Below are 16,741 nucleotides of genomic sequence, written 5' to 3' on the forward strand. Positions count from 1 at the left end.
AACTTTGGTTAACAATTTGGTCAGAACTTGATGTGCCTGATTTGCCTTCAGTACCCAAGCAATCACCTTGCAATTGTAAAGTCAGCACTTTAAATTTTTGACCTTGTATATTGAAAAGGTTGGAACTTGACGTAACTGCTCTGCAAATATTCATTAGGAGCCAGAATAGTAGATTTTATGCAGAATATCTGAAGAACTGGAATTAGACTACGACCCAAAGAAACCTATGCATGGTTTCTTCAGGAAGGACTTTGTTTTGCAATTTTTAAACTCACATTCCACTGGCAGTTGAGTTAGTAGTTGGAGGTCACAATAAAAATAAATCCAAAGAGTATGGTGATGAGGATTCTTTTTGTCCAAAAAGTTAAAGAGAATGTCTGAAAGGTTGCTGGAAGAAGACTCAGTGGGAACTTTTAAAGGCAAATTGGATATGTATTTGAGAGGGAATGTTGAAGGAAGGGCTGAGGAGTCAACTACATATTTCAGAAAGTCCTTGCTACATAATGAATCAGCTCCTGTGCAGACTATGTGAGGTATAAATGACTTCTTCATTTGCACAGAACTAAAGATACAGCAGATGAAGGTGTCTTATATTGTTTCCTTTATTGGAGAAAAAGTGCAATATTATTTTAACAGGTAACAGTAGTACAAAGTTGAGTTTTGTTTCCGACAGCCAATGGGAAGGTATGTCAATAAAAATATCATAAATTTGGAGTACATGATATTGATAAAACTCGCATTGAACTTTGTTGATTCCAAGCCTCTCTGTATTTTCAGTCTCTCTAGAGACCAGTGAATTGTGTCCTGGTGATCAGTCACCTCTCTATTTGCAAGGTTATATTTTTATATTTACATTTATATTGAATAGATCTTGTCTTTATACAAATTCTTTTTCTCAAATAAGATAAAGGAGAAAGCCTCAAAAAGAAAGTGCTTCTCTGTCTTTCCGTTGAATGAGTATTCCCAAGTCACATGCATGTTTGCAGGTTACTTCCTTTACAAAGGCTGTTTGATAGCACCGTTGACGATCTCTTCCATCACTTCACTGAAGATTATGAACAAACTTATGTGATAATTTGTCAAAAGCTGAGAAGCACAGAAAGTGTCAGTGAAATTAATAAAGGTGATTGGGAAATCAAAGATTTATCACGCAAAAAAAAAATTGACAAGTAAAATCAAGGATAATCCAATAATCTTTAGTAAACCCTTAAACAGCAAATGGATAACTAAAAATATAGATTGGTTGATGAGAAATAATGAAGTTAACTTATATGTGAAGGTAAAAGATGTGGGCCATGACTCTCAAGGAATATTTTCGGTCCTATGGGGTGGCTCAGTGGTTAGCACTGCTGCCTCATAGCACCAGGGTTCAATTCCACCCTTGGGCGACTGTCTGTATGGAGTTTGCACATTCTCCCTATGTCTGCCTGGGTTTCCTCCGGGTGCTCCGGTTTCCTCCCACAGTCCAAAGATGTGTGGGCCAGGTGAATTGGCCATGCTAAATTGCCCGTAGTGTAAGTTAAGGGGTATGGGTGGGTTGCGCTTCGGCGGGTCAGTGTGGACTTGTTGGGCCGAAGGGCCTGTTTCCACACTGTAAGTAATCTAATCTAATCTTACCACATTGGCAGCAGGGGAGCTGACCCCTGACCCTCTCCTAGGAGAGGCAAAACTCACCTATGACCTCATTCCTGGGGTGGGGTCTGTACTGAGGGGGCGCGTCTGACCCATGACCTGTCCCATAGAGGGGCGGGGTTTGTACTAAGGGGCGGGACTGACCCCTGACAGCCCCCGGGAGGTGGGGTTTGTACCAGGGGGGCGTGCCTGACCTTTGACCCAGGCACGGGGCGGGGTCTTGTCGCGGCGCGCGTGTCCGTCTGTGTGTGGAGGGAGACGGTCAGGAAGATGGCGGGTGGCAGCGGGCAGACCGTGCGCTGGGAGGGAGCCGGCTACCTGCGGATGAGGCTGTCGCTGGCGGTACTGAGCGGCCGCACCGTGTGTATCACCGGGATAAGGAGCCTGGAGCTGAACCCGGGGCTGCAGGGTGAGCCAGAGCGGGGCCCGCTGTTTGGGGACAAGGAAATCCCGTCCCTCACCCGCCACCACACCCCCACCCCCGCGCCGGGTTCTTGTCCATCCCCCCCCCCCGGGTCTTGTCCCCTACCCTACTTCACCCCCTGGACTCTTGTCCCCTATTCCCCCCCCCCCCCCCCCCGACTCTCTGGGCTCTTGTCATCCACCCCCCTGGGTTCTCATCCTCACCTCCCCTCTTCTGTGTTCCCCCCCCCCCCCACACACCCCAGGTTCTTGTTCCCATCTCTCCCCACCCTGCTGGGTTCTTCCCCCCCCCCATCTATCCCCCTCCCCCATCTATCCCCCTCTTTCCCCCCCCCCCCCCAGTTCTCACCCCCATCTCCCCTCACCCCCCTGGGTTCTCGCTTCCATCTCCCCCCCCCGGTTCTTGCCCCCATTCTCCTCCCCCCCCCCCCCCCGTGCAACATACAGGTTCACCCCCCCCCACCCCCACTCCCAGGGTTCTCATCCCATTCTCATCCCTCCACTGCCCCCAGATTCTCCTCCTATGGCCCCCATCCCATCCTCCTTGGGTCATTTCTCCCCCCCCCCCCCCCCCCCCCCCCCACCCTCCGTCCCTCCCTTCTCTTTCCCTCCGTCCCTCCCTTCTCTTTCCCTCTTCACCCCAGGTTCTTTTCCTCAGAACTGGGAATGGAACACTCAGCCTGAAACATTAACTCTGATTTCTCTCTCTGGATGCTGCCAGACCTGAGCTTGTCTAGCAATTTCTGTTTTTGTTACAGCATCCACAGTTGTTTTTGTTTTCACAATGTACTATTGGGGCTATGTAAGGCTTTGGTCAGACCGGGCTTGGAATATTGTGAGCAGCTTTGAGCTCCATATCTAAGGAAGGGTGTGCCATCCTTGGAAGAGATCCAGAGGACATTCATAAGAATGGACCTGAAAATAAAGGACTTGTCAAATGACGAGTGGTTGAAGGCTTGGAGTCTGTACTCTTGAGTTTAGAAGGATGAAGGGGGTCTGGGGAATCTCTTTGAAACTTAATACTGAGGCCTGGGTAGAGTGAACATGGAGAATATGTTTCCTCTAATAAGTGACACTCTGATTTGAGGATGCAGCCTCAAAATGAAGGTATATCCATTTAGAATTGTGATGGAATACTTCAGCCAGAGGGCAGTGAATCTGTGGAACTCATTGCCGCAGGAGGTTGTGGAGGACAAGCCATTGTGTGTATTTAAGACAGAGATAGCTTGGTTTTTGTTTAGTCAGGGGATCAAGTGTTACATGGCGAAGAGAAGAGGATGGGGTTGAAAAACATACCAACCCTGATAGAATGATGAAGTAGACCCGATGGGCTAAATGGCCTATCTTATGGTCGGAATGAAAACATCAGTCTGAAGCTTACCATCTCGTGTTGGATAAGTATTAGCGAACTTTCAAGAAATTGTTTTCCATTTTTGCCATATACCAGGCAAAATAGTGGCATTTATTTGCCCCTTATTTAACAAAAACATGTGACCTGAATTGACTGACCAAAGAAGTTTGCTGATTTGTGTGCACTCCTCATTGGCCAAAATTTTACAGAAACCAGTAAATAAAACTTGTGCAAGAGTTTATGTTTGCGTCTCTTTGTACTGTGTATATTGGGAGCAAGCCATGCAATCATGGCTTTGTGTTATCACTGCTCTCTATGTGCATTGTGCAAAGAGCACTGGAAGTGTTTTATGACAAATTTGGCGAAGAAGGATTTAAATGAAAATTTCTAGACTGTAAGTTAAATTTCCAACTTCTATTTGACTGTGTTTATGTGTGATTTTCTTTCCTCATACTTCCAGATTATGAAGCAAGCTTCATTAGATTGATGGACAAAATAACAAATGGTTCCCGGATTGAAATAAATGAAACTGGTGAGTTCTTTGTATGTAACTAAAGCTAATGAGTGTCATTGCTTATCTCTTGAATGATTTGGGACTCATTAATATGGGAGATTTTACACAGATTGGGGTCACGTACCTTCAGAGAAAAAACACATTTGTTATCTAACCTTTTCAAATATATTTATGAATTCATGGAAGACCAGTTAAGATGGTGACTGTGTGCAGATGAAGGTGGTGCAGTTATTCTAATATAGGTGAACTTCATTAGGGCTTTTGACAAGGTCTTGTGTGGCTGCCTGGTTAAGAAACAGAGCCCAGAGGATCCAGGACAATTTGACACATTGAATCCAAAATGGGCTTGGTGGCAGGAAGCAGATGGTGATGTTTGAAGTATGTTTTTGTGACTGGAAACATTTGTACAATGGTATACCACAGAGTTTGATACTGGGTCCTTTACTGTTTGTATACATTAATGAATTAGAAGGTATGGTCAGTAAGTTCACAGATCATGTGGAAATTGATTTGATAAATAGCAAGAAGGTAATCCTTAGACCACTGGATGATATTGACAGGTTGGTGAGATAGACTGAACAATGGCACATGGAACTTTATTCCTGAAGATGAAGAGGTGATGCATTGTGTAGAGGGGAGTTAACATTGTGTAGTGGAACCCTAAGAAATGCCAAGGATGAGAGAGACCTTGATGTATATGTACATAATACTTGAAGACACCACGTCAGTGGATGAGGTGGTGAAAATGGCAAAAAGGATTAGTGCCTTTTATTAGGAGACAGTGAGGTCTGCAGATGCTAGAGATCAGAGTCCAGAGAGTGTTGCTGGAAAAGCACAGCAGGTCAGGCAGCATCCAAAGTGCAGGAAAATCGACGTTTCGGGCTGGAGCCCTCTGTCAGCATTCCTGTTGAAGGGCTCCGACCCAAAACGTTGATTTTCCCATTCCTTGGATGCTGCCTGACTTGCTGTGCTTTTCTAGCACCACACTCTCAACTGGTGCCTTTTATTAATCAAGACATTGAACATAAGAGCAAAGTGGTTATGATGGAGCTGTGTATAATGTTGGTTAGGCCACAGCTGGAGTACTGTGTCCATTTCTCCTTACTACACTATAGGAAGGATGTGATTCACCAAAATGTTGCTGGTATAAGAGCAATTCAGTTTTGCACAGAGAGGAGATATGCTGGGGTTGTTTTCCTTAGGGCAGGAGAGGCTGAGGAAGAATCGAATGATCGTATGGTGTGCAAAGGTATGAGGGACAGACATATACAGGAATATTTCCCCTTGGTTGAGAGAGATCAGTAACCAGGGGACACAGTTCTAAGATGAGTGGGAAGTTTAAAGAGGATTTGAGGAAAACATTTCACCCAGAGGCTGATGAGTATCAGGAACTTGTTGCCTGTAAGAGTAGTAGAGCAGGAATCCTCCATGCATGTGTATTGAGATGTGCACTTAAAATACCATAGCATATAAAACTGAGCTAAATGCTTGAGAAAAAGGATTGGAATAGATGGTACTTCATTGGTGGAGGTCTGATGGACCAAAGGGCTGCCACCTCTGCTGCAAAAAGAGTTTGACTCTTAAATTTTCTGAAAATCTTGACAACCTGCTATCACTGCTATTTTTAACGTGTGTATTTAGCTCAGCAAGAAACCTTTTGCCAACCACACCACTGTTGAGGTGTGTTGAATATTCAAACTATTTCAGTGCAGTGGGTATGGATGAAACCCGGTGCAGATATTTTAGATTAACGATCAGTACCATAATTCACCTCATGATGTGATAGAGATTACTGCTCATCAACCTCTTTGGTGGCAAAAATGAACTCTTAGGGATGAGTCTCAGTCCTTCAGAAGGTTTTAAGAATGGCCAAATTTAAATATGTCCTTTTTTTCTGCTCTTTATCCCCTCTTTCTGTTCCTGATTGGACATGAAATTTACACACTTGCCCCTCCTCTTTGGTTCTCCTTTTTTTGAATGTTTAAGATAATGCAGTTTTCTTTAACCCACTCACTAATGGCCAGGTGCCCTGTTTCCCTCATTAACATTAGTGAAGCTTTCAGCATTTTTTGGGAGAAAGGTTTGAACTGAATGGGCAAATTAACTAAGAGCAGACGCTGCTAGATGCCCCACTATAACAAAATCTGGTCCTGCAATTTTAAAATGAGGCCGAAAATATATTTTTAACAGATTAATATCTCTTTTTGACTGCTTGCATCTCTGCCGCCACATCCATTTTCATCCAAGGAGTATGGTTAATCATTATTCTCTGTGTGTATTGCCTGGGCTTGATTGGAAATGTTCTATGCAAAATGCATGGCAAATGTTATAAAATCTGCAGTAATATTCTTAGGAGGTATAATACAAGGCATAATTACAAGCTTAGCACCAAACAACTAAATCAAAATTCTACCATAGTTACTTTAAAGTTTTTGGCTGTTTACATAATTGACTTAGTAAAGCTCAGGGACAAAGATTATAAACAATGTCCTACATATTCTGCCAGGCTTCCATGTTAAAATTAGTCATAAAGATACACAGCACGGAAACACACAGTTCGATCCAACTAGTCCATGCCAACCGGACATCCTAAATAAATCTAGTCCCATTTGCCAGCATTTGGCCCTCCAAACCCTTCCTGTTCATACGCCCATCCAGATGCTTTTTAGATGTTGTAATTGTGCCAGCTACCTCTACTTCCTCCGGCAGCTCATTCCAAACATGCACCACCCCCGCATGAAAATGTTGCCCCTTAGGTCCCTTTTGTACCTTTCCCCTCTCACCCGAAACCTATGCCCTCTAGTTTAGGACGCCCCCCCCACCCCAGAGAAAAGACTTTGACTATTCAACCGATCTATGCTCCTAATGATTTTTATAAACCTTTAAGACCCCTCCAATGCTCCAGCGGAAACAGCCCCATCCTATTCAGCCTCTCCTGATAGCTCAAACCCTCCAGCACTGGCAACAGACTTGTAAATCTTTTCTGAACCCTTTCAAATTTTACAGCATTCTTCCTATAACAGGGAGATGGGAATGACACGCAGTATTCCATAAGTGGCCTAAATATGTCCTGTACAGCTGCAACATGACCTCCCAACTCCTATATTCAATGCACTGACCATTAAAGGCAAGCATACCAAACACCACTTTCACTACTGAAAACAAAAATGCTGAAGATCACAGCAGGTCACATAGCATCCATGGAGATAGAGCAAGCTAGTATTTCGAGTCTAGATGACACTCTATCAGAGCTGCCTTCTCTATCCTACCTACCTGTGACTCCATTTTCAAGGAACTATGAATCTGCACTCCAAGGTGTCTCTGTTCAGCAACACTCCCTAGGACCTTACTATTAAGTGTATAAGTCCTGCTACCATTTGCTTTTCCAAAATGCAGCGCCTCGCATTTATCTAAATTAAGCTTCATCTGCCACTCCTCAGCTCATTGGCCCATCTAATTAAGGTCCTGGTGTACTCTGAGGTAACCTTCTTGGCTGTCCACTACACCTCCAATTTTGGTGTCATCTGCAAACCTACTGACCATACCCCTATGTTCACATCCAAATCCTTTATATAAATGATAAAAATCAGTGGGCCCAGCACTGATCCATGTGGCACACTGCTGGTCAGAGGCCTCCAGTTTGAAAAGCAACCCTCCACCACCATCCTCTGTCTTCTACCTTTGATCCAAACAGCTAGTTTTCCCTCTATCCTGTGATCTAACCTTGCTAACCAGTTTACAGTGAGAAAACCTGTCGAACACCTTACTGAAGTCCACATAGATTGTGCCTACCACTCTGCCCTCATAATCCTCTTCATTATTTCTTCAAAAAACTCGATTGAGTTTGAGAGACATGATTTCCCACACACAAAGCCATGTTGACTATCTCTAATCAGTCCTTGCCTTTCCAAACACACGTAAATCCTGCCCCGCAGGAATCCCTCCAACAACTTGCCCATCAACAATGTCAGACTCACCAGTCTATAGTTCCCTGGCTTTTCCTTACCACCTTTCTTAAATAGTGGCACCACGTTAGCCAGCTTCCAGTCTTCCGGCACCTCATGTGGCTATTAATGATACAATATCTCAGAAAGGGACCCAGCAATCACTTCTCTAGCATCCCACAAAGTTCTTGAGTTCACCTGATCAGGTCCAAATTACTGAAGGGTTGGATAGTAAATTCTTCCCCTCAAAACTAGAGGTATGAGCACAACACAGTTACATATTATAATTCTAAAAGAAGCAGTAAAGGCACTTTGGTCAAAATGTTATGTCTTTCATTGTTGAAACTTACATTCTCACCTTACTGTTCAATTCCTTTTTCTGTTGAATTGCCACAAATTGAGTCTATCCACTTCAGTAGCTTTCACTCATATCTCAATCTCAAACTCTGACTCAAGTTCCCTTCTCATTCTGATCATCCTAATTCTGCATTTGCTTCAATTGTGTTCTCATCTGAATATGGATTCAAGTTATACCATAGCTAGAGCAGGTTTCATAGGATGGCCCTTCAGTACAGAGCTCGATATGTCATTAAATTGATGCTACATCTGCCTCATTAGTACCCTAAGTGGATGATAAAGTTTGAGGAGGAAAATGGAATTTTAGCTGTTGGCTAAAATTCTTTCTTCAATTAACATTGTCAGTAGAGTTATCAGATTTAACCATGATTTTCTTTAACACCTACACAAAGGCTGCAGCTTTTAAGTTTGCCATTAATTGGATGTTCCAGAGCGGCCACATACAGTCTGCATAAATGAAGTGGAGGTGCTGGTGTTGGACTGGTGTGGACAAAGTTACAAGCTTTTGGAGATTTCAAATAAACTGTTGGACTATAACCTGGCATCATGTGACTTCTGACCTTATTCAAATGAACACCTACCTCGAGTCACCATGGATCTCGGCTAATGGCTCAACTGTACAGCAGCTGATAAAAAGCATAGTTGCCAGTCTAATTTGGTTGCAAGTTAAAGACAAGTTGGCCAATAACAGTGCCTTGATTTCTTGTTCTTTCCTCTACACACATACTTCATGAGCCTGTGCCTGACATTTGCTTGTTGCTTTCAATTGACAGTAATGAATTTGTGAACTCAATAAGTGGAAAACATAAATCTGTCTGCTCTGATGAAGCCATGTATAGATGTTCCCATAGAATGATCATTTAAAGTGTTTTTTCATGTTTGAAATATACATTTTGATTATCATTTTGTTTCTTCAGGTACTACACTAAATTTCCAACCAGGGCTTCTGCAAGGAGGAAGGATTGAACATGACTGTCATCCACAACGCTCCATTGGCTACTACCTGGAAGCCTTGCTCTATCTAGCTCCTTTTATGAAGAGACCATTAAAAGCCACCCTGAGAGGCATCACTAATGATCAAACAGATCCTTCTGTAAGTTGCAGTTCAACTTGCAATAGAGATATTTGAGATGCCAGTGTTGATTATTTGATCCATTAATAACATAATCTGGATGCCAAAGCTTTTTTAAGCATGGCTAATATAATGTATTTCTTTCTCTCATTTTCACTGGCGATACTGGCATTTGTTGCCCTGGAGTGCTGTGACTAGTTGTCTCGTGTAATGGTTGGATACAGCTAAATGATTGTCAGGCCACTTCAGAGGGCAGTTGAGCACCAATCCATTTCGATGGGATTCGATTTACATTTAGTCAGACTGAGTAATGCTTCCTCCCATCAGTCCAGTTGGATTTGTAAGACAATCTCTCAATCTTAAGGTCACTTTTAATTCTATTAAAGTTTTATTTCCAGGTTTTTTTACAACTGCATTTAGAATCTTACACAACACTCTTAGTAGAATTCTTAGTTGGTCAGGTCTTTCAATTATTTGTTCACTGAGCTAACCACTACATTTTGTAAAATTTGGTTGTAATTTAAAGCCTTGGTACTTTTTGATGCAGCCTGGGCCTGTTGCAGATCAGTTAATCAGGATAGATATAATATCACCTATGGTCAGGGAGAAAGTAGGACTGCAGATGTTGGAGAATCAGAGTTGAAATGTGTGATGCTGGAAAAACACAGCGGATCAGATAGCATCTGAGGAGCAGGAGAGTCGCTGTTTTGGGCATAAGCCCTTCATAAGGATTCCTGATGAAGGGCTTATGCTCAAAATATCGAATCTCTTGTTCCTCAATGCTCCTTGACCTGCTGTGCTTTTCCAGTGTCGTATTTTTTGTCTGCCACCCACAGCCAGCCAACTTTGGAGCTGATGTTGAAACCAAGATGGGTTATTAACAGATTTGAGGTCCTTAGTGAAATGTTACTCAATAATTTGATCTTGATCAATAATCACAATATTTTACCTCCAATCCAGGAGGTGGCCATGGGCATTAGCTACACCTGCCTTTCTGTCCCTCTTCAGCACATACACAGTACTGTTCCTAACTCTTCCGCCAGTACATCGATGATTGCATCAGTGCTGCACACTGTACCCAGGCTGAACTGGAGCAGTTCTTCGACTTCGCTAGCAACTTCCATTCTGTCCTCAAATTCACTTGATCTATCTTGGACTTCTCCTTCCACTTTCTTGACCTCTCCGTTTCCATCTCCAGATGGAAAAATGGATCCCATACACTCATTGCTACCTGGACAATACCCCCTCCCACCCTGTATCCTGCAAAAAGTCCATCCTGTTTTCCCAATTCCTCCGTGTCTTTGCATCTGCTCTGATAAGGAATTGTTCTACTCCCAAGTATCCCAGAAGTCCTTCAATTTCAAATAATTTTTCTCCCCCACTGTCATCCAGACAGCCCTCCGCTGCACCTCCTCCATTCTCTCATTCTCTGCTTCACTAATCTAAACCTCCTTGGCCCCCCCCCCCCCAAAAAAAAACGTAAGATAGGGTCCTCTTTCTCCTTACTTTCCAACTTATCAACCTCCGCATCCAATATATCACTCTCAAACACTTCCGCCAATTCTGATTAAACTCTACTCCCAGAACATCTTGCCCTCGCCATTCCTCTCTGCCTTCTGCAAAGACAGTTCCCTTTGTCTCTCCTTGGTTTGTGCCACACTCCCCACCGACCCATCCTGCCCCTGGCATCTGAAAATGATGCACATCTGTCAGTACACCCACCTCCTTTACCTCCACCCAGGACCCCAACCAGTCCTTCCAGGTGAAACAGAGGTTCACCTGCATCTCCTCCAGCCTAGTTTACCGCATCTGGTGCTCCCAGTGTGATCTTCTCTACATTGGTGAGACTAAATTTAATCGAAGTGAACGTTTTGCTGAACATCTTCACCAGGCCAGAGAGGGCCAGTTTGACTTCCCAGTCACTAACCATTTCAGTTCCCACTCCCAGCCCCCCTCAGACAAGTCCATTTTGGTTTTGCCCAAGCTTAAAATGTTATTTTATCAGTCAAAAAATTTAACAAAGATACCTTATGGTGGCATTGTGCATTCACTGACCAAACAAAACACTATTTTCCTTTTTCATTTTTACTTGAGAAGAAGGGGAGAAACATTTGAATATATTTCTAATGGATTGAGTTTATTGTGTAGAAAACATATAATCTGGTCATTCTGACTTTAATATCATCTTCCATCCTTTCATCCCTTGTATAAGGTTGATACTCTTAAGATGACAGCCCTCCCCTTAATGAAACGGTTTGGTATAGATGGTGAAGGACTTGAGCTAAAGGTAAGAAAATCGTTGCTAGCTTTTAAGACATATTTTCCCTTTATATATTGTGGCAGAATTTAATGCCATTCCTTTTACAGACTGTAGTAGCAAATTAGGCCCAAATGAAATATAACTGAGGTGTTAATTTTGAAAAAAAAAATTCTGTTGTCTTGAATGTTATTTGAGACACATTCACCTGGAGAAATACAAAGTGTTTTTTTTAAATGAAGTTTTCATGTAAAGCTGTAAAGGCTGTGCAGAAAATCAAGTAGAATGTACTTTCTGTGCAATTTTTTAAAAGAAGCTTTTTTTTCTAAATTTTCTGATGTTGCATCTTACTTGCTACAAAATGGTTAAGCATGTTCTCAAATGTTGTTCTTAAAGGCTATAACAGAAGTTGAACAAGACATTCTCTTTTCTTTGCAACTTCAATTTAGATCTGGAATAAACTGGTGGAATTTAAACCTTCAAATTCTCTGGCTGGAAGTAAAATATATTTGATAATTCTAAGCATGTCTCTTTCATAATTTGACATCCTATCAATTTGAGCTTGTTCACGACTCTGCCACTCTTATCTAACTCTCATCATATCCCACTCATCCGTCAGACCCGGCACTAATTGACCTTACTGGCTTCCTAGGGTTTTAGCATTTTCTTATTCGGCTCTTTCTGTGGTCCTGCCTCCTATTTCTGTAACTACATCCAGTCCATAAGTATCTGAGAACTCTTCTTCCAATTGTGGCCTTTTGTGCATTTCCTAGCCCAATCGCTGTACTTTCAGCTATCTAACCCCGAAATCTCAGTCTTTCTACCATTCTCAATTTTAAGACCATCCCTGATTTTTTTTGTTTTGGATCGAACGTTTAAGTTATTTTGGTGTCAATCTTTATTTGATTCTCTACCTATGAAGTGCTTTGCATTTTTGCTTTACAATCGTGCGAGGTTAAAGTTTTGTACTAATGCAAGGTTGTTTCTGAGAGACACGAGATTGAATTTGGAGTGAAAAATTCATCTAATCCAATTATTCCAGCAGTGTTCACAAGGATAATTTCTCGTGTGGTGCTGAGGTGGAGTGAGCAAACTTAACTCTCCACCTGGTAGTCTCTAACCTGATGCAAGCTCTTGCTGTGTTAAGATTCCTGCAGAGATGAATAACTTTTTCAAATTTCCCAGTGACTGATGCAAAAGAATTGCATGGCAAGATACAAAATTTTAAGGCTTTTACAGTGCAAACAAACTGAAAGCAGCATTAATTAAAGCTAGGTAATTAAAACACTATGGTACAGACAAAGTAAATCCTGGACGTCTTGCGCTGCTCAAACCTCTGGGCAATTAAGGATGGACAGTGAATACTGGCCTAGCTAGTGACACACCACATCTCATGAATGAATTTTAAAAAGTCTGCTCCCTAACCTGCTGGGTCAATCTTCCAGTATCCTTTTAAATAAAGTCCCCTTCACTCATTGTCCTAAGCATATTTGAGTAGACTTCCAGTAGCAAGGACTCACTGGTGTTCTTTTGAACAGGGATTCCATTCTCATCGTCATTCCATTTTGTGATTAACTCGGCAGCAGTCCTTTTGTTCTGCAGTGCACAGCAGTGCTTGCTTTTGGTCGGCAAGAATCTGTGTGCCCTCACATAGCGTTGCCAGCTGCTTCTCCATTTGTGTCTGTGTTAAAGCTTGCACCGGATTTTCAAAAGACACGGTAACTAGATCACATGGGTTATTGCTGCATTGTCTTATAAAGGTTAGTGCTCATAACAGCTAACAATTTTGCAACATTTTGAATGCAAATACACAACTATCTTGCCAGTTGCTAAAAAGCAAGGTATTTCACGATGGATGGAGTGTTCTAGACATTTTTTTACACTTTTTGATGAATCAGCATAATTCTGTTTTTTTCTGAGAGCAGTGAATTATTGTGGTTTGATATTACATTGGTAACCAGAGGCTTTTATCGATAATAGTAGCTGCTGCATCTGGTGCTGAATAAATCCAGTGGTATGCTTAAATATAAAAATTAAGATGTGCTATTTTTGGTACATTAAGCATTATGATTGAAAAATCTAAAAATGTGATTGCTTTAAAAATTAATTGGCAAAACTTATTTTATGGAAGACAATGCGCTTTTGCAATGAGGTCTGTTAAGATCTAAGTAAAGGTTATATTTGTTATAATTTTTCTATCCACCTTCCAAGAGAATCCTTTTCTTAAGCTAGAAGTGGCCCTAAATTAGTCGAGTGTTTCTCAACAACCTCTCTCCACTTCCAAAATCAGTTGTATGATAAAATGAGATGGTTAATTAACTGCAAATTAAATGTTGGTCTCCTTTTGAATGTGACAACAACCTTACCTAACCTGTCAAGGGACCTAGATCATGGAAAGTTGACTGTATAAACATGGTGTTACCATGGTTATTTGTGATTGCACGTTTTGTGACTGCTTTGAAAGGTAGTCCGGAGAGGCATGGCCCCTCGAGGAGGCGGTGAGGTTATGTTCTCGTGCCCAGTGCGGAGGTTTTTAAAGCCTATCCAGTTAACTGACCCTGGCAAAATTAAGCGGATCAGAGGTATGGCGTATCCTTCACCAGTCTGTATGTAATCTAATTCTGTATGTGTCGCTCATTCTGTTTGTTAAAACTTGATTTTTTTTTCCTCTTTGGCATTCCTCTTTCCCCTTTGGTGCTTTTTAGAAATATGTGGGGTTGGGTTCTCTGAAGTAGAAATCTTGTGCAGATTGCCACTTGCCCTTTTTTTTATGAAAGAAGGAGCTCCAGATTTCTGAGAGGAGATTCCCCTCAAATGTGGAGTTGCACTTCCATTCTGACAGTTCTTTGATAGCACAAAACTGTCAGAGGAAGGGAAACCACAGTGGGTTTCTCCCTCAAAGGGCAAATGAAGGAAAGCCTATATATCTTTAAGGCCTAGGTAATAGATCCTTGGTATGCATGGGGTGAATGTTATTGAAGATGGCAGGAATGTGGCATAATCTGATCAGCTATAATGTCATTGACTGACAGAACAGGCCCAAGGGATTCAGTAGCCTGCAAATTCATCTGTTCATATCTGTGTACTTCATTCAGGGTTCGTGCTAATTATGGCGGTTTATGCATTTGCAAGTGTACAGATCAGTTGGATAAATAGAGCAACAATTTTGTATTGTAAAAGATGATAAAGAACTTGTAATTCTTTTGTGTTTTGATCTTAGCTGATGTAAAGGTTGGGTAAGTCAGATTCCAGAGTGTGCTTTGTTAGATCCAAACATTTTGAACTGTACAGGCCAAATATTGAAGAGGTTACTAGTATGCTTCTAACAGAATGAAACCTTTATTAAACAAGAAGAAAACATAAAGTATATCTCAAAAATAAAAGTTTGCAAGTTTCATTATAGACGTTATAAAAAGACGCATGTTAACCTTAACCTCAGCAAAATCCCAAAACCTCTGTGAAGAGTCATCATGATCTCCCTGCTGAGAGCATTTGCTTAGACTTAGGCTGAGGAAGCTGTAACTAGCTTGCTTTGGGTGAATTTTCTTTGTATTCACTAGATGGTTTTTCCCTTCATCTGGTATGTCTCCCAGGTGGAAGGGATCAATGACCAGGTGGCACAGGTTTAAGAAAAGGGGCAGGAGGTTTACAGGGGTGGAGGAAGGATTTTCTCACCCAGAGGGTATCGGGAATCTGGAGCTCACTATCTCGAAGGCTGGTAGAGAAATGCTCATAATATTTAAGAAACATATAGATATATACTTGCAATGTCTAGGCTATGGGCCAAGTGCCAGATGTTGGGATTACAATAGTTAGGTGTTTGGCGCAGGGTTGAAGGGCCTTTTTCTGTGCTGTGGACCTGTGACCCTTGCTGTTTATGATTTATAATAAATAACCCAATAATCTACTTTTTAGTGATGTTAGTTAAGGCGATATATGTTGGCCAGGTACTGCAGAAATGTTTGCTGCTGATCATCTGAAAGGCAACAGCTCCTACAGTGCATTAATGGCCCAGTACTGTCATATTGTTGACTAACAAACTACAATATACTGATCTATGGGCTCAAATTTACAACCTTTGACTTTAGAAACAAGATGTGTTAGCAAGCTTTCAGAAGATTTGTAGCACAGGTTGAGGTTTTGGATGTAAGTTTGCTCGCTGAGTTGGAGGGTTCGTTTTCAGATATTTCATCACCATACTAGGTAGCGTCATTAGTAAGTCACTGGTGAAGCACTGGTGTTATGACCCAAGTTCTATGTGTTTTGGTTTCATTAGGTTGGTGGTGTCATTTCCTGTAGTGATGCCATTTCCTGCGGTTACGTCATTTCCTGTTCTTTTTCTCAGAGGGTGGTAAATGGGGTCCAAGTCGATGTGTTTGTTGATGCCATGCTTTTAGGAATTCTCGTACGTGTCTCTGTTTGGCTTGTCCTAGGATGGATGTGTTGTCCCAGTCGAAGTGGTTTCCTTCCTCATCTGTATGTAATGCTACAAGTGATATTGGGTCATGTCTTTTTGTGGCTAGTTGATGTTCATATATCCTGGTGGCTAGTTTCTGCCTGTTTGTCCAAGGTGGTGTTTGTTACAGTCCTTGCAAGGTATTTTTAAATGGTGTTCGTTTTGCTTGTTGTCTGTATGGGGTCTTTCAAGTTCATTAGCTGCTGTTTTAGTGTGTTGGTGGGTTTGTGGGCTACCATGATGCCAAGAGGTCTGAGTAGTCTGGCAGTCATTTCTGAGATGTCTTTGATGTAGGGGAGAGTGGCTAGGGTTTCTGGATGTGTTTTGTCTGCTTGTCTGCCATTGAACAAAAGCTGACTGCTATCAAATACTGAATGACAAATGCTGAAATAATTTGTTCCAAGTAATTCAGTTGTTTTTTCTCAGTGGTCTCCTGTATGAGGTTTGTGGCATCCTCTGCTTGTAGTTAAATTAAATTCATTGCCAAGATTGATAGAAATTAAAATGTCATAACAGGGTTTATCGTCTCCCTTCCTGCTTCCTCTGTTCAAAAGCCCATTAAGATTAGAAATGCATGGTTGTGTAATCAGAGAAAAGTAAAGGATCTTAAGGTTGTGTACTATTTCCAGAGTTGGGGTGTATTTTCTAAAAAACAGCCTTGTGGCACTGCATTGTACAGCAGTGATGTTGGGGGTGAGTTGTCTGCAGGACTCGAAGCAAGCAGAAAGGACAAGA

At 41.9% G+C, this 16,741-nt stretch overlaps 1 protein-coding gene across 1 annotated transcript in view; it reads left to right on the top strand.

The window, feature by feature from the left end:
- The first annotated feature begins 1,877 nt into the window (after window positions 1-1,877).
- The window catches only part of rcl1 (RNA terminal phosphate cyclase-like 1), a 28,281-nt gene continuing 13,417 nt past the window's right edge, over window positions 1,878-16,741 (top strand). Inside the window, exons 1-5 of the mRNA XM_060846284.1 lie at window positions 1,878-2,041; window positions 3,867-3,938; window positions 9,139-9,314; window positions 11,506-11,580; window positions 14,015-14,139. Coding sequence (XP_060702267.1) covers window positions 1,903-2,041; window positions 3,867-3,938; window positions 9,139-9,314; window positions 11,506-11,580; window positions 14,015-14,139 — 587 coding nt within the window. The 5' untranslated portion in view covers window positions 1,878-1,902. The remainder of the gene's footprint in view (window positions 2,042-3,866; window positions 3,939-9,138; window positions 9,315-11,505; window positions 11,581-14,014; window positions 14,140-16,741) is intronic.

This window comes from Hemiscyllium ocellatum, chromosome 2, assembly GCF_020745735.1.
Source record: "Hemiscyllium ocellatum isolate sHemOce1 chromosome 2, sHemOce1.pat.X.cur, whole genome shotgun sequence".
In the NCBI taxonomy this organism is placed as follows: domain Eukaryota; kingdom Metazoa; phylum Chordata; class Chondrichthyes; order Orectolobiformes; family Hemiscylliidae; genus Hemiscyllium; species Hemiscyllium ocellatum.